Source organism: Hoplias malabaricus, chromosome 2 (genome assembly GCF_029633855.1).
Source record: "Hoplias malabaricus isolate fHopMal1 chromosome 2, fHopMal1.hap1, whole genome shotgun sequence".
Lineage (NCBI taxonomy): Eukaryota > Metazoa > Chordata > Actinopteri > Characiformes > Erythrinidae > Hoplias > Hoplias malabaricus.
The window spans coordinates 58,717,259-58,735,802 of record NC_089801.1 but is presented as its reverse complement, the minus strand read 5'-3'; the positions used below and the strand labels follow the sequence as shown (position 1 = coordinate 58,735,802).

Here is an 18,544-nt window from a genome sequence, read left to right as displayed (position 1 = left end):
TATAAAAATACAAATTTAATTATGGGGTTTTCCCTGAGTGTACAGTAGATTACAATATTATATATTTCAGCATTAATATAAGAACACTATTGTCCAACCTCATTACTGGTGTTTTACAGAATTATGATAGAGTTTATTATTAATTGTAATCACAATTTTTTAAAAATTATTATTATTATTATTATTATTATTTTATTTATTTATTTTTATTATTCTTTTTTTGATGTGTACTGATGGTGCAGAGACATTTTATCATGAGTCCTGACTGACCCCTGCTGCTCTGACTGGGAATCGCCGTTAAAAACGTGACGCCAGGTCTTTTCATGTTTATTTGCCTCACAGTTTCTTATTAAATATAGTGTCTCCTAAGCACTTCTGTGGGGAAGGACACACGCGCCATAAACAGGCTCACATGTCATGAAGTATTGCAATCATAACAGTAATTGAATGGAAAATGTGTGGAGAATGAAATCTTAATCATCAGATCAAAATGATGATTTATATAGTGCTTTTCACAACTGATGTTGTTGCAATGCAGCTTTACACAATCAGTCATAATCTACCATCAGCTCATCTACACACACTAATATAAAGCTTAGATGTCAATTCACCCATAAACCAGACAAACCAGTCTTTACAGCCCGAGGGTGATCAGATCACGCCTGAACTTCACACCAATAATTTTCATGTCCTTATGAAAGGGAGGAGCTCCAGTTTTCCATAACGTAGCAGTGGATTCTTTTTGTTCTTTTTCTTCTTAACCTGCTAAAGTTTGTGAAGATTTTCAGGATCCATAGCTGCTTCACTGTGGACAGTTGGGAAGAACATTGCGTCATTAGCAACATCACAACCTGCTCTGTGTGTAATCTGACGGAGAAGGAGCAAGGGAGCGAAAAAGCCAAAGTGCAGGAAACACAGCCACAGGTCCCACAGTGTTCAGCCGATGGATCAGGATGTACAGCGACGCAAGGTGAGAGAGAGAAACATGTAAAATGATATGATCATTGTAGTTGCTGGTAGCTGGTAGTTGTCTCTGTGCTAAAGGAACACTAGGTAACAATAGTTGTGTTTTTTATTTTAACTACAGCTCCAAAATCATATTTCCTAGTGTTCCTTTAACTGTGATTGTGCTATTTGTAGGGAATATATAGAGCAGAGGGGTGGAGTTTGGGCATGGTCCTACTCCCAAAATGATGTTATTATTACATAACTTAGATTTGCTAGTACAGACCATGCCATAAAGGTTGAAATTTTCAGGGTGGCTTGAGAGTGTGTGTGATGCCAAATGCCCAAAAATTACAGCCATTCATTAAGTGTTACCAAATGGTCAGAGGTACTTTGGTCGAGGGTTTGACTGGTGTCCTGGATTTTAATAAACTTGTGCATGACTGAAAGGACCCTGTGAAGTATAGGTGCTCCCTCCAGGGTGAGTTCCTGCCTTGTGCCCAGTGAAAGTCATGTCAGAATGAATGCTTAAAGGTGCTGCCTGCTTTCTGTTCCAGTATTTTCAAAAATGCAGTCATCTTGGTGAGCCCTGTATGTGAACTAGTGACCTGGTAATGTGCAGGAATATTGCAGATTTCAAGCCAATGTTAATTTCAAATGCAAGCAAAGACTTGTAAGAGAGAAAAGGAATCCACAGCTCCATCAGGAGGCAGTGAGTCAGGAGAGAGGAACCTGTGACATCATTGCATCACTGTGGGGCTCCATACACCAGCAGAGGAGGTGAGAGATGAGAGTTTCCTCTCATTAGATGAATGAGCAAAAGGTACAATGTAGTTCAGGAGCACCGTGGCTGTTCAGCTGAAGGAGGAGGAAATAGGAGGTTTGAGGCCACATGCCGGCAGTGAAGGTAGAGGTGGGGTTTCTCCTCTGATGATTCCATAGCAATTTAGCCAGAAATGGAGGTAAGGAAAGGAGACAGAGGCAGTGGTGGGATTCGCTTGGGAGGCCGGTTGCAATGGGAGGAGAAGCAGGACACGGATAATAACAGTTACTAATATTGGCTGATATTTTCAGCAGAAAAATACATCAGGTGAGCCCTATGGTGAAAGGGTCTTTAGAGCAAGGGCCGGGAGGTCTTCACTACAGACGCACCTATGTGCACAACACTCACATACACAAATATAATGTTTTCTTTCTACAGAGAGAAGTTAAAGCGGCTCTGCGCCCTGCTCTGGATGCTCTGGATTCTCTGCGCTACGGCACTGCGGGACACACCACACACAAACGATACATACAGGTATCTGACTCTGTTCAGCTGACATGTCCATGTAGGAATCTGGGCAATGTCTTTTCTCTGTGTGAAATATTGTGACTGTGTTATTGAGGCTGATTATTGAACTGTTGGGGATCCATGAGGAGTAAAAACAACTGGTAATATTCTAACTGCACTGTCATGATCCAACCCAACCAAAATGGAACAACAACAAAAACGTCATATTTGTGAGAAAAATCTTTGTATTAAATCTGCAAAACAGGTGCATTGTTACCTCGTGTGTGAATAGCATTTACATGATTAGGATCAGAAGACAAAAAGCAAGATGTTTTCTAATCCTGCACCAAGAAATCAGCTGAATGTCAAATGTACCTCTCCACCCTATGTAGTTGCACGATGTAGGTCATAAAATAATGGTTTCTGCACTCATTTAGAGCATTGTATCTTACCTTAAGCTGTTTATATTCGGGTGTAAGCTTCACATCTTGCTGTTGAACTAATGCCCTCTCTGGGTGTAGTAGTAGATTTAGTTTACAACCTGTGAAGTGCACTATGTAAGGAGTATAGAGCTATTTGGGATGCAGCTCGAGCCTCTCCTCCCCTGTTGTTTGACAGTGTTGCTGGTAATCTACGAGGTGAAAACCTCTAGGCGCGTGTATAAAGGCAAAACAAAAAATGCAGGAAATTCAATCTGACAGTTCACAAACAAGTCTGACACGCACATGAAAGTGACTGAAATTTGACTTGTCCCATTACCAGGCCCAGAGGACAGAGAGGCTGATCAAGAAAGAGTTTGGGAAGCTCCACCAGTTCCTGAAAGAGGAGGAGGAGGAGAGGATTTCAGCACTGAGGGAGGAAGAGGAGAGAAAGACAGAATATGTGGAAGAAAGTGTAAAACATCAACTAGAGTCTCTCTTAGGCAAAGTGAGATATGTGGAAGATCAGCTTGAGAATGACGGCCACACTTTTATGCAGGTTATTACTGTTAATAACACCTTAGTAACACCTGTCCACTGAATAGAACTGAATCTGAATCTGAATACATACCGAGTCTGAATACATATCTTTGAACATTATATTATGTTATGTATTATTATTATTATTATTATTATTATTATTATTATTATTATTATGTTCACTGTCAGAAATGGTTATTTGACATGTATTTGACATTAATATTTTATTGGGTAAAAAGTCTCTAATAACTCTAATAAAACACTCTAATAAAGCAGATTAGGAATGTGTAACCTATAGGACATACAACCTGAGAATAATTTGATTACTAGATTGCACTATACTCCATCATAAATCATAAATAAATAAAATGATTAAGACTGTAATAAGCCTCTGACATATGTCCCTTTCCTTGTATGTAATGTTTATTATTATTATTATTATTATTATTATTATTATTATTATAAAAATACTTGAGGGAACAAAATGAGAATCTCACATTTTTCATTTCACAGAACTATGCCCAGTTGCTGCAGAGGTATGTTAATGATCAAGTGTCACACGCATATTGTTAAATCAGAGGGTGCAGTGTTTGCTGAGGTTCCTGGTCTTGTGTCTACAGAGCTCAGTACAATGCACCGGATCCACAGCTGGACTCAAGAACTCTGATTGATGTGGCCAAACATCTGGGGAACCTGAGATATGAAGTGTGGGAGAAGATGAAAAGCACGTGTTCCTTCTGTGAGTGGGAATTACCTGTTGGTGTCAAACTTTAATTTATCTTAACTAGAACAGTATTGATCTGCCTTACACTGGACCTCCTCAACTCAGCTTTAGCCTTGGTTCCTCTCAGTGTTTTCTTTCTTTTAGCTTTGGTTCCTCTTAGGGTTTTCTTTCTTTCTTTAACTTACATAGAGAAGTGGACCCTCAGAAACTGACCCCCAGAAATGGACCCTAAGAAACCCACCCTCAGTAATTGACCCTTAGTCTAAAGAGCTGCAATGACCAATCTGTTCCTATGTTTTCAGATCCTGTGGTCCTGGACCCAAACAGTGCTCCTGCAGACCTCTCCATCTCAGACAACTTGGCCTGTGTGGAAAAGTCAACACACATCCGCCCATGTCCTGGTCCACATCAGAGGAGCCAGGTAGTCCTGGGATTTAAAAGCTACAAGGATGACTTCCACTGCTGGGATGTTGAGGTTGGAGACAGCAGGCACTGGACCATCGGAGTGTGTTCTCGTTCAGCCGCGAGGAACGCAGTGAGAAACTTGACCCCTGAAAACGGGTTCTGGGGTCTCTGCCGTGATGGGGATGTGTACAAGGTCCTGGGATCTACAAGCTCCTGGCCCTGGTGTCATATAATGCCCAGAACAGTGCGAGTGAAGCTGGGGCATCATCTCCTTTCCAGAACAGTGAGCTTCTACCAACAAAGTTTTAATGACAGCAATAACAATTTCATGTTCTCCTGCTCCATCGAGCTGCCCAGTGACGAGGAGCTTTTTCCTTTCCTGATCCCTGGGGAACACTCCTTGCCTCTGCGCATCCTGCCCAATAAAGTGATGTTAAACATGGAGCAGAAATTCAACCACATTGAGAGGTACATAGATATGGATGATAAATGGATGTGTTTATATATCTGTGGGCTGTGTGTTGTGGTCTATGTGATGTTTTACATAATACATTTCTTGGTAGTGGATTTTCAGGTGTCTCGCTGATATCTGAAGCAGGTGAGTTATGAGACCTGAGTCAGATTCAGGGCTTATCAGTGTGCGCTGATCAGTGAAAATCCCTGCTGTGCCTAAACCAGTCCAGCTGTAAAATGAATATATGCTGTAAAATAACTTTATTCCAAGTTTCTTAAATTTAGCTAGTATAACTGATGTCCTTAGTCTGTGAAATAAGTTTATTATAAATCTATTCAACCTAACCTTTAAGCATTTGTTTTCTGCAGTGAAAGCGTCTTTTTCATTTGACAGATCATAATTCAACAAACAGAATAATATTCCCATTTCGATATTATCAGGTTTTATGTTTTTAAATATGGTGAAGGAAGATCTAAACAGAGCTGAATTAATATTTTTTTAATATGGAAACAACAGTTTGAAAAAGGCAATTTTTAAATCACAAGAGGTGCAATTTAAATTACATGTGAAGTAATTACAAATAAGTCTTCCATCAGAAAACACAGTACAGTATAGTTGTCATTTTAAGACTTGATCTGATGGTGAAATAACATAAATGTTCTATAAATATTCCAATGAAATAAAAAGCTGCTTTATTTGGTGTACATTTTTTATTACACTTGTAATTAATGTAGGTTTTGATGTAGTTAAATGTCTAACGTGTTTAAATGTCTAATTAACTATGTGATTATGGTGGGCACAAAACCAATTTTATTTTTTTCATTTCTGTACTGAACTCTGATTAAAAGAAAATGACAATAAATAAATATGATGCAACAAGGTTTGTTCATTAATTCTTTGATGGTTTGAACATAATGTCTCTGCTCAAAAGGCTGAATATTAGGAGTGAAATTATAAACCTTTTTCTAGTGGGAAAAAAATTTGACTTTTTAAGTCACTCAACTCCCTTCTAAATTCTTTGAGTTTTTCATTTGTCACATTCACATCAGGCTGTTTTTTTTTTATTCTTCATCAAATTATGACACAGCTGTAACACTGACACCTAGTGACCTGGATGTGTCAGAGTTTCTGTATTAAACCCTATTTGAAGTATTAACTTGTTTATTCAGAGATGAAAAATGTAGTAACAGTTAAGACTCTGTATGAAATGTTATGGGCCCCGTGTTTACAGTGTTACTGCGCTGCCCACATTTACAAACATAGACAGACCAGGTCTCACTAAAAGCCCATGAACCAACAAACATGAATGAACAACATACGTACCCAACACAGCCTATGTTCATTACTACTATTTTAAACTCCTGAAAGCTGGAGAAATGGTCTCAGACTGTTTTCTATTATTCTTCCACCTTCAGTTTATAATCGTTCTTTTCAGGAGACAGAGTGCAGGATGTGGTTTTTAAACAAAGAAATTAAAGATGTTAATAATTACCAAGTCTGTTGCATAATGCCTGTGAGACATGGGATTTGATAAGTTTACACAGCAGGGGTGCTTTAGGGTCACTGCACTGAAAAACATTTTTTTAAATTTAAAATAATATGATTTTGACTAAAATTTCAGAATATTTCAAGGATAAAGTCAGAAATATATTGGTCACATATATGAGGAGGAGACTCAAACATTTGGAGGGAAAATTGGGTGAATAACACTTTCATATGGGTTTCACAAATAAAGGAATAAGAATCTTCTGGCACATCAGGACCATATTATCATTAGTATATGAACACTGAATCTGAATCAGTTGTGGAAGAAAGATGTAGACTTAGAGGAAACTGATGCTTTTGAATTAATTCTCATGTAGATTTTTATTCTCAATTTCACAGCTTCACAGATGCCGCAGTGTTTCTGCAGTTTGGAGTGTGTGAATGAATGTGTGAGTGTGTGTTGCCATGTGAAGGACCTGCACCCCCTCCAGGGTGTGTTCCCACCTTGTTCCCAGTGAATGAATAATTGTAACTGCTTATCCAGTTCAGGGTCGCAGTTGGTCTGGAACCTACCCAGAATCAAATGAAGGCAGGAACACACCCTGGATTATTCCTACGCTTCTGCAAAAGTTACATAGTGCAGTTTCTGTACAGAGGCTCTGTTCTCCCTGTTACACCTCAGTGAAACATCACAATTATTAAGTACTGTAATTTCAATGTAAAAATATTGCATACTTTCCTTTAATTTGTTTTTGTGAATCTAGCCTATGGACTCTCAGCACAATGAACTGACCCGCCCTCAGAGCGTCAGTTTCACTTTCTTTTCCTGTTAAACGCTCACCCTCCACTTTCTCTCGGTCCCTGTTTCACAGCCTTTTCGCCTTCTCCATGGCCTCCTTCTCTCTGGAGGACGACCTCTCCTGTCCGGTGTGTTGTGAAGTTTATCAGGATCCTCAGCTGCTTCCCTGTGGACACAGTTTCTGCCGCCGCTGCTTGGACAGACACGGGAGCGGGAAATCATCCAGAACCTGTGCAGTCTGCCGCCAGGTTTCTGAACAGAGACCAGTGTCCAACCTGAGCCTGAGGAACGCCTGCGAGTCTTTCCTGAGGGAGAAGGAGAAGGGGAGCGACGGAGGAGTGGTGTGTCCTCAACACGGAGAGAGAGTGAAGTTTTTCTGTGAAACAGACAAAGAGCTTCTATGCACTGTGTGCAGGAAACACAGCCACAGGTCACACAAGGTCCAGCCTCTGGCTCAGGTTGTAGAGAAATGCAAGGTGAGAGAGAGACAGAAAGAAACTGACAACTCTGTTAGGCCATCACATCAATCAGTATACTTTTACAATTGTAATGGTTTTGCCTTAGATTATTCTCTAATAGTTTCAGTGAACCTTATTTATTATGCACAAATATGTTCTGTGAGATGATCAGTGTAAAGATGGTAATTGTCTGTTGTCTGTGATTTTTCATCACATTTTTTACAGATACTTATAATAACACAAGTCAATAATATTGGCTGATATTATCGGCCGACCAATACACCATGTGAGTCCTATGTTGAAAGGGTGTCTATGGAGACATGGACTGAGCTGGTGTATATGATGTGTCAGTAATGTTTTACAGTAAATCACCAGCAACAATATTGGAACACTGGTACACTCCTATCAGCACAACACACACACACACACATACATACAACAAATAAGATCTTTTCTCTCTTATAGAGAGAAGTTAAAGTGGCTCTACGGCCTGCTCTGGATGCTCTGGATTCTCTGCGCTACAGCACTGTGGGACACACCAAAAACAATCTATTAATTCAGGTATACGACTTTGTTCAACCAAGAAATGTATTAAACATTACATATCCATGTAGGAATCTGGAAAATGTCTCTTCTCTGTGTGTGAAATATTTTGACTGTGATGTTGTGGCAGCGTATTGAACTGCTAGTGAGCAATGAGGGGTGAAAACAGCTGGAAAAATTCTACTAGCTGCGGTTATAGTTATCCAACTGTCGATGTGTAGTAGTTTTAGTTTAATAATCTCTAAAGTGCACTATGTAGGGACTTTGGTGCCATTCATGGCGCATGCCCACGATTCACATTCTGTGACTGTCTGTGAGGAGTTTGGTGTCTTCTCCCCGTGTCTGTGTTGGTTTCCTCCGGGTGCTCCGGTTTCCTCCCACACTGCAAAAACACACGTTGGTAGGTGGATTGGTGACTCAGAAATGTCCCTAGGTGTAAGTGTGTGTGTCCCTGTGAAGGACTGGTGCCCCCTGGAAGACTGATGTGTTCCCACAATTTGCGGCCAGTGATTTGCGCCCAAGTAGGCTCCAGACCCACCTGAGCTGGATAAGGTTTACAGACAATGAATGAATTAATATCTTCCTGCTTTGCATGTGGCTGCATGTGTTTTGACCCCTACTTGTCCCATTACCAGGCCCAGAGGACAGAGAGGCTGATCAAGAAAGAGTTTGGGAAGCTCCACCAGTTCCTGAAAGAGGAGGAGGAGGAGAGGATCTCAGCACTGAGGGAGGAAGAGGAGAGAAAGACAGAATATGTGGAAGAAAGTGTAAAACATCAACTAGAGTCTCTCTTAGGCAAAGTGAGATATGTGGAAGATCAGCTTGAGAATGACGACATCACTTTTATGCAGGTTATTACTGTTAATAACACCTTAGTAACACCTGTCCACTGAATAGAACTGAATCTGAATCTGAATACATACCGAGTCTGAATACATATCTTTGAACATTATATTATGTTATGTATTATTATTATTATTATTATTATTATTATTATTATTATTATTATTATTATTATTATTATTATTATTATGTTCACTGTCAGAAATGAAGGCGGCACGGTGGCGCAGCAGGTAGTGTCGCAGTCACACAGCTCCAGGAACCTGGAGGTTGTGGGTTCGATTCCCGCTCCGGGTGACTGTCTGTGAGGTGTTGATGTGTTCTCCCCGCGTCCGCGTGGGTTTCCTCCGGGTGCTCCGGTTTCCTCCCACAGTCCAAAAACACACGTTGCAGGTGGATTGGCGACTCAAAAGTGTCCGTAGGTGTGAGTGTGTGAGTGAATGTGTGTGTGTCTGTGTTGCCCTGTGAAGGACTGGCGTCCCCTCCAGGGTGTATTCCCGCCTTGCGCCTGATGATTCCAGGTAGGCTCTGGACCCCTCGCGACCCTAAATTGGATAAGCGGTTACAGATAATGGATGGATGGATGTTCGCTGTCAGAAATGGTTATTTGACATGTATTTGACATTAATATTTTATTGGGTAAAAAGTCTCTAATAACTCTAATAAAACACTCTAATAAAGCAGATTAGGAATGTGTAACCTATAGGACATACAACCTGAGAATAATTTGATTACTAGATTGCACTCTACTCCATCATAAATCATAAATAAATAAAATAATTAAGACTGTAATAAGCCTCTGACATATGTCCCTTTCCTTGTGTGTAATGTTTATTATTATTATTAATATAAAAATACTTTACACAATAATTGGGAACACAATAAGTATCTCACATTTTTCATTTCACAGAACTATGCCCAGTTGCTGCAGAGGTATGTTAATGATCAAGTGTCACACGCATATTGTTAAATCAGAGGGTGCAGTGTTTGCTGAGGTTCCTGGTCTTGTGTCTACAGAGCTCAATACAATGCACCGGATCCACAACTGGATTCAGGAACTCTGATTGATGTGGCCAAACATCTGGGGAACCTGAGATATGAAGTGTGGGAGAAGATGAAAAGCACGTGTTCCTTCTGTGAGTGGGAATTACCTGTTGGTGTCATTTACAAACTTTAATTTACCTTAACTAGAACAGTATTGATCTGCCTTACACTGGACCTCCTCAACTCAGCTTTAGCCTTGGTTCCTCTCAGTGTTCGTTCATTCTTTCTTTCTTTCTTTTTTTCTTTCATCCTTGGTTCCTCTTAGTGTTCTCTTTCTTTCTTTAACTTACATAGAGAAGTGGACCCTCAGAGACAGACCCTCAGAAACCCACCCTCAGAAATGGACCCTAAGAAACAGACCCTCAGTAATTGACCCTTAGTCTAAAGAGCTGCAATGACCAATCTGTTCCTATGTTTTCAGATCCTGTGGTCCTGGACCCAAACAGTGCTCCCACAGACTTCTCCATCTCAGACAACCTGGCCTGTGTGGAAAAGTCAACACACATCCACCCATGTCCTGGTCCACATCAGAGGAGCCAGGTAGTCCTGGGATTTAAAGGCTACAGGTATGGCTTCCACTGCTGGGATGTTGAGGTTGGAGACAGCAGGCACTGGACCATCGGAGTGTGTTCACGCTCAGCCGCGAGGAACGCAGTGAGAAACTTGACCCCTGAAAATGGGTTCTGGGGTCTCTGCCGTGAGGGGGATGTGTGCAAGGTCCTGGGATCTACAAGCTCCTGGCCCTGGTGTCATATAATGCCCAGAACAGTGCGAGTGAAGCTGGGTCGGCATTTCCTGCGCAGAACAGTGAGCTTTTATGACACCAATAAGAAATTCAAGCTCTCCTGCTCCATCGAGCTGCCCAGTGACGAGGAGCTTTTTCCTTTCCTGATCCCTGGGGAACAGTCCTCACCTCTGCGCATCCTGCCCAATAAAGTGATGTTAAACATGGAGCAGAAATTCAACTGTATTGAGTGGTACATAGATGTGCAAGAAATACTGATGACTTTATGTATGTGTTGTCTGCATGGTGTGGGCTATGTCATATTTTATCTAGTATGTTTTTTGGTAGCAATTTTTCAGGTGTTGATGTCTCGCTGATATCTGAAGCAGGTGAGTTATGAGACCTGAGTCAGATTCAGGGCTTATCAGTGTGCGCTGATCAGTGAAAATACCTGCTGTGCCTAAACCAGTCCAGCTGTAAAATGAATATATGCTGTAAAATAACTTTATTCCAAGTTTCTTAAATTTAGCTAGTATAACTGATGTCCTTAGTCTATGAAATAAGTTTATTATAAATCTATTCAACCTAACCTTTAAGCATTTGTTTTCTGCAGTGAAAGCGTCTTTTTCATTTGACAGATCATAATTCAACAAACAGAATAATATTCCCATTTCGATATTATCAGGTTTTATGTTTTTAAATATGGTGAAGGAAGATCTAAACAGAGCTGAATTAATATTTTTTTAATATGGAAACAACAGTTTGAAAAAGGCAATTTTTAAATCACAAGAGGTGCAATTTAAATTACATGTGAAGTAATTACAAATAAGTCTTCCATCAGAAAACTTGTAATTAATGTAGGTTTTGATGTAGTTAAATGTCTAACGTGTTTAAATGTCTAATTAACTATGTGATTATGGTGGGCACAAAACCAATTTTATTTTTTTCATTTCTGTACTGAACTCTGATTCTAAAAAAATGACAATAAATAAAAATGATGCAACAAGGTTTGTTCATTAATGCTTTGATGGTTGAACATAATGTCTCTGCTCAAAAGGAGTGAAAGTATAAACCTTTTTCTAGTGGGAAAAAAATTTGACTTTTTTAAGTCACTCAACTCCCTTCTTAATCCTTTGAGGTTTTCATTTGTCAGATTCACATCAGGCTGTTTTTTTTTATTCTTCATCAAATTATGACACAGCTGTAACACTGACACCTAGTGGCCTGGATGTGTCAGAGTTTCTGTATTAAACCCTATTTGAAGCATTAACTTGTTTATTCAGAGATGAAAAATGTAGTAACAGTTAAGACTCTGTATGAAATGTTATGGGCCCCGTGTTTACAGTGTTACTGCGCTGCCCACATTTACCCACATAGACAGACCAGGTCTCACTAAAAGCCCATGAACCAACAAACATGAATGAACAACATACGTACCCAACACAGCCTATGTTCATTACTACTATTTTAAACTCCTGAAAGCTGGAGAAATGGTCTCAGACTGTTTTCTATTATTCTTCCACCTTCAGTTTATAATCGTTCTTTTCAGGAGACAGAGTGCAGGATGTGGTTTTTAAACAAAGAAATTAAAGATGTTAATAATTACCAAGTCTGTTGCATAATGCCTGTGAGACATGGGATTTGATAAGTTTACACAGCAGGGGTGCTTTAGGGTCACTGCACTGAAAAACATTTTTTTAAATTTAAAATAATATGATTTTGACTAAAATTTCAGAATATTTCAAGGATAAAGTCAGAAATATATTGGTCACATATATGAGGAGGAGACTCAAACATCTGGAGGGAAAATTGGGTGAATAACACTTTCATATGGGTTTCACAAATAAAGGAATAAGAATCTTCTGGCACATCAGGACCATATTATCATTAGTATATGAACACTGAATCTGAATCAGTTGTGGAAGAAAGATGTAGACTTAGGGGAAACTGATGCTTTTGAATTAATTCTCATGTAGATTTTTATTCTCAATTTCACAGCTTCACAGATGCCGCAGTGTTTCTGCAGTTTGGAGTGTGTGAATGAATGTGTGAGTGTGTGTTGCCATGTGAAGGACCTGCACCCCCTCCAGGGTGTGTTCCCACCTTGTTCCCAGTGAATGAATAATTGTAACTGCTTATCCAGTTCAGGGTCGCAGTTGGTCTGGAACCTACCCAGAATCAAATGAAGGCAGGAACACACCCTGGATTATTCCTACGCTTCTGCAAAAGTTACATAGTGCAGTTTCTGTACAGAGGCTCTGTTCTCCCTGTTACACCTCAGTGAAACATCACAATTATTAAGCACTGTAATTTCAATGTAAAAATATTGCATACTGTTCCTTTAATTTGTTTTTGTGAATCTAGCCTATGGACTCTCAGCACAATGAACTGACCCGCCCTCAGAGCGTCAGTTTCACTTTCTTTTCCTGTTAAACGCTCACCCTCCACTTTCTCTCGGTCCCTGTTTCACAGCCTTTTCGCCTTCTCCATGGCCTCCTTCTCTCTGGAGGACGACCTCTCCTGTCCGGTGTGTTGTGAAGTTTATCAGGATCCTCAGCTGCTTCCCTGTGGACACAGTTTCTGCCGCCGCTGCTTGGACAGACACGGGAGCGGGAAATCATCCAGAACCTGTGCAGTCTGCCGCCAGGTTTCTGAACAGAGACCAGTGTCCAACCTGAGCCTGAGGAACGCCTGCGAGTCTTTCCTGAGGGAGAAGGAGAAGGGGAGCGACGGAGGAGTGGTGTGTCCTCAACACGGAGAGAGAGTGAAGTTTTTCTGTGAAACAGACAAAGAGCTTCTATGCACTGTGTGCAGGAAACACAGCCACAGGTCACACAAGGTCCAGCCTCTGGCTCAGGTTGTAGAGAAATGCAAGGTGAGAGAGAGACAGAAAGAAACTGACAACTCTGTTAGGCCATCACATCAATCAGTATACTTTTACAATTGTAATGGTTTTGCCTTAGATTATTCTCTAATAGTTTCAGTGAACCTTATTTATTATGCACAAATATGTTCTGTGAGATGATCAGTGTAAAGATGGTAATTGTCTGTTGTCTGTGATTTTTCATCACATTTTTTACAGATACTTATAATAACACAAGTCAATAATATTGGCTGATATTATCGGCCGACCAATACACCATGTGAGTCCTATGTTGAAAGGGTGTCTATGGAGACATGGACTGAGCTGGTGTATATGATGTGTCAGTAATGTTTTACAGTAAATCACCAGCAACAATATTGGAACACTGGTACACTCCTATCAGCACAACACACACACACACACATACATACAACAAATAAGATCTTTTCTCTCTTATAGAGAGAAGTTAAAGTGGCTCTACGGCCTGCTCTGGATGCTCTGGATTCTCTGCGCTACAGCACTGTGGGACACACCAAAAACAATCTATTAATTCAGGTATACGACTTTGTTCAACCAAGAAATGTATTAAACATTACATATCCATGTAGGAATCTGGAAAATGTCTCTTCTCTGTGTGTGAAATATTTTGACTGTGATGTTGTGGCAGCGTATTGAACTGCTAGTGAGCAATGAGGGGTGAAAACAGCTGGAAAAATTCTACTAGCTGCGGTTATAGTTATCCAACTGTCGATGTGTAGTAGTTTTAGTTTAATAATCTCTAAAGTGCACTATGTAGGGACTTTGGTGCCATTCATGGCGCATGCCCACGATTCACATTCTGTGACTGTCTGTGAGGAGTTTGGTGTCTTCTCCCCGTGTCTGTGTTGGTTTCCTCCGGGTGCTCCGGTTTCCTCCCACACTGCAAAAACACACGTTGGTAGGTGGATTGGTGACTCAGAAATGTCCCTAGGTGTAAGTGTGTGTGTCCCTGTGAAGGACTGGTGCCCCCTGGAAGACTGATGTGTTCCCACAATTTGCGGCCAGTGATTTGCGCCCAAGTAGGCTCCAGACCCACCTGAGCTGGATAAGGTTTACAGACAATGAATGAATTAATATCTTCCTGCTTTGCATGTGGCTGCATGTGTTTTGACCCCTACTTGTCCCATTACCAGGCCCAGAGGACAGAGAGGCTGATCAAGAAAGAGTTTGGGAAGCTCCACCAGTTCCTGAAAGAGGAGGAGGAGGAGAAGATCTCAGCACTGAGGGAGGAAGAGGAGAGAAAGACAGAATATGTGGAAGAAAGTGTAAAACATCAACTAGAGTCTCTCTTAGGCAAAGTGAGATATGTGGAAGATCAGCTTGAGAATGACGACATCACTTTTATGCAGGTTATTACTGTTAATAACACCTTAGTAACACCTGTCCACTGAATAGAACTGAATCTGAATCTGAATACATACCGAGTCTGAATACATATCTTTGAACATTATATTATGTTATGTATTATTATTATTATTATTATTATTATTATTATTATTATTATTATTATTATTATTATTATTATTATTATTATGTTCACTGTCAGAAATGAAGGCGGCACGGTGGCGCAGCAGGTAGTGTCGCAGTCACACAGCTCCAGGAACCTGGAGGTTGTGGGTTCGATTCCCGCTCCGGGTGACTGTCTGTGAGGTGTTGATGTGTTCTCCCCGCGTCCGCGTGGGTTTCCTCCGGGTGCTCCGGTTTCCTCCCACAGTCCAAAAACACACGTTGCAGGTGGATTGGCGACTCAAAAGTGTCCGTAGGTGTGAGTGTGTGAGTGAATGTGTGTGTGTCTGTGTTGCCCTGTGAAGGACTGGCGTCCCCTCCAGGGTGTATTCCCGCCTTGCGCCTGATGATTCCAGGTAGGCTCTGGACCCCTCGCGACCCTAAATTGGATAAGCGGTTACAGATAATGGATGGATGGATGTTCGCTGTCAGAAATGGTTATTTGACATGTATTTGACATTAATATTTTATTGGGTAAAAAGTCTCTAATAACTCTAATAAAACACTCTAATAAAGCAGATTAGGAATGTGTAACCTATAGGACATACAACCTGAGAATAATTTGATTACTAGATTGCACTCTACTCCATCATAAATCATAAATAAATAAAATAATTAAGACTGTAATAAGCCTCTGACATATGTCCCTTTCCTTGTGTGTAATGTTTATTATTATTATTAATATAAAAATACTTTACACAATAATTGGGAACACAATAAGTATCTCACATTTTTCATTTCACAGAACTATGCCCAGTTGCTGCAGAGGTATGTTAATGATCAAGTGTCACACGCATATTGTTAAATCAGAGGGTGCAGTGTTTGCTGAGGTTCCTGGTCTTGTGTCTACAGAGCTCAATACAATGCACCGGATCCACAACTGGATTCAGGAACTCTGATTGATGTGGCCAAACATCTGGGGAACCTGAGATATGAAGTGTGGGAGAAGATGAAAAGCACGTGTTCCTTCTGTGAGTGGGAATTACCTGTTGGTGTCATTTACAAACTTTAATTTACCTTAACTAGAACAGTATTGATCTGCCTTACACTGGACCTCCTCAACTCAGCTTTAGCCTTGGTTCCTCTCAGTGTTCGTTCATTCTTTCTTTCTTTCTTTTTTTCTTTCATCCTTGGTTCCTCTTAGTGTTCTCTTTCTTTCTTTAACTTACATAGAGAAGTGGACCCTCAGAGACAGACCCTCAGAAACCCACCCTCAGAAATGGACCCTAAGAAACAGACCCTCAGTAATTGACCCTTAGTCTAAAGAGCTGCAATGACCAATCTGTTCCTATGTTTTCAGATCCTGTGGTCCTGGACCCAAACAGTGCTCCCACAGACTTCTCCATCTCAGACAACCTGGCCTGTGTGGAAAAGTCAACACACATCCACCCATGTCCTGGTCCACATCAGAGGAGCCAGGTAGTCCTGGGATTTAAAGGCTACAGGTATGGCTTCCACTGCTGGGATGTTGAGGTTGGAGACAGCAGGCACTGGACCATCGGAGTGTGTTCACGCTCAGCCGCGAGGAACGCAGTGAGAAACTTGACCCCTGAAAATGGGTTCTGGGGTCTCTGCCGTGAGGGGGATGTGTGCAAGGTCCTGGGATCTACAAGCTCCTGGCCCTGGTGTCATATAATGCCCAGAACAGTGCGAGTGAAGCTGGGTCGGCATTTCCTGCGCAGAACAGTGAGCTTTTATGACACCAATAAGAAATTCAAGCTCTCCTGCTCCATCGAGCTGCCCAGTGACGAGGAGCTTTTTCCTTTCCTGATCCCTGGGGAACAGTCCTCACCTCTGCGCATCCTGCCCAATAAAGTGATGTTAAACATGGAGCAGAAATTCAACTGTATTGAGTGGTACATAGATGTGCAAGAAATACTGATGACTTTATGTATGTGTTGTCTGCATGGTGTGGGCTATGTCATATTTTATCTAGTATGTTTTTTGGTAGCAATTTTTCAGGTGTTGATGTCTCGCTGATATCTGAAGCAGGTGAGTTATGAGACCTGAGTCAGATTCAGGGCTTATCAGTGTGCACTGATCAGTGAAAATACCTGCTGTGCCTAAACCAGTCCAGCTGTAAAATGAATATATGCTGTAAAATAACTTTATTCCAAGTTTCTTAAATTTAGCTAGTATAACTGATGTCCTTAGTCTGTGAAATAAGTTTATTATAAATCTATTCAACCTAACCTTTAAGCATTTGTTTTCTGCAGTGAAAGCGTCTTTTTCATTTGACAGATCATAATTCAACAAACAGAATAATATTCCCATTTCGATATTATCAGGTTTTATGTTTTTAAATATGGTGAAGGAAGATCTAAACAGAGCTGAATTAATATTTTTTTAATATGGAAACAACAGTTTGAAAAAGGCAATTTTTAAATCACAAGAGGTGCAATTTAAATTACATGTGAAGTAATTACAAATAAGTCTTCCATCAGAAAACTTGTAATTAATGTAGGTTTTGATGTAGTTAAATGTCTAACGTGTTTAAATGTCTAATTAACTATGTGATTATGGTGGGCACAAAACCAATTTTATTTTTTTCATTTCTGTACTGAACTCTGATTCTAAAAAAATGACAATAAATAAAAATGATGCAACAAGGTTTGTTCATTAATGCTTTGATGGTTGAACATAATGTCTCTGCTCAAAAGGAGTGAAAGTATAAACCTTTTTCTAGTGGGAAAAAAATTTGACTTTTTTAAGTCACTCAACTCCCTTCTTAATCCTTTGAGGTTTTCATTTGTCAGATTCACATCAGGCTGTTTTTTTTTATTCTTCATCAAATTATGACACAGCTGTAACACTGACACCTAGTGGCCTGGATGTGTCAGAGTTTCTGTATTAAATCCTATTTGAAGCATTAACTTGTTTATTCAGAGATGAAAAATGTAGTAACAGTTAAGACTCTGTATGAAATGTTATGGGCCCCGTGTTTACAGTGTTACTGCGCTGCCCACATTTACCCACATAGACAGACCAGGTCTCACTAAAAGCCCATGAACCAACAAACATGAATGAACAACATACGTACCCAACACAGCCTTTTTTCCATTACTACTATTTTAAACTCCTGAAAGCTGGAGAAATGGTCTCAGACTGTTTTCTATTATTCTTCCACCTTCAGTTTATAATCGTTCTTTTCAGGAGACAGAGTGCAGGATGTGGTTTTTAAACAAAGAAATTAAAGATGTTAATAATTACCAAGTCTGTTGCATAATGCCTGTGAGACATGGGATTTGATAAGTTTACACAGCAGGGGTGCTTTAGGGTCACTGCACTGAAAAACATTTTTTAAATTTTAAAATAATATGATTTTGACTAAAATTTCAGAATATTTCAAGGATAAAGTCAGAAATATATTGGTCACATATATGAGGAGGAGACTCAAACATCTGGAGGGAAAATTGGGTGAATAACACTTTCATATGGGTTTCACAAATAAAGGAATAAGAATCTTCTGGCACATCAGGACCATAT

General features: G+C 40.2%; 3 protein-coding genes across 3 annotated transcripts; all 3 read left to right on the top strand.

Annotated features, from left to right (window-relative positions):
- The first annotated feature begins 606 nt into the window (after positions 1-606).
- LOC136686617 (E3 ubiquitin-protein ligase TRIM35-like) lies at positions 607-5,666 on the top strand. Its single transcript, XM_066660511.1, has 6 exons — positions 607-970; positions 2,147-2,242; positions 2,978-3,193; positions 3,688-3,710; positions 3,795-3,913; positions 4,201-5,666. The coding sequence occupies exons 1-6, from the start codon at positions 944-946 to the stop codon at positions 4,887-4,889; spliced, it is 1,170 nt and encodes a 389-aa protein (XP_066516608.1). The 5' UTR covers positions 607-943; the 3' UTR covers positions 4,890-5,666.
- A 1,416-nt stretch (positions 5,667-7,082) lies between these two features.
- LOC136686613 (E3 ubiquitin-protein ligase TRIM35-like) lies at positions 7,083-11,703 on the top strand. The gene is made up of 6 exons (XM_066660505.1): positions 7,083-7,517; positions 7,965-8,060; positions 8,678-8,893; positions 9,793-9,815; positions 9,900-10,018; positions 10,348-11,703. The coding sequence occupies exons 1-6, from the start codon at positions 7,131-7,133 to the stop codon at positions 11,025-11,027; spliced, it is 1,521 nt and encodes a 506-aa protein (XP_066516602.1). The 5' UTR covers positions 7,083-7,130; the 3' UTR covers positions 11,028-11,703.
- Positions 11,704-13,090: 1,387 nt separating this feature from the next.
- Positions 13,091-17,785, top strand: LOC136686614 (E3 ubiquitin-protein ligase TRIM35-like). The gene is made up of 6 exons (XM_066660506.1): positions 13,091-13,525; positions 13,973-14,068; positions 14,686-14,901; positions 15,804-15,826; positions 15,911-16,029; positions 16,359-17,785. Exons 1-6 carry the CDS (start codon positions 13,139-13,141, stop codon positions 17,036-17,038), a joined length of 1,521 nt encoding a protein of 506 aa, XP_066516603.1. The 5' UTR covers positions 13,091-13,138; the 3' UTR covers positions 17,039-17,785.
- The last annotated feature ends 759 nt before the right edge of the window (positions 17,786-18,544 follow it).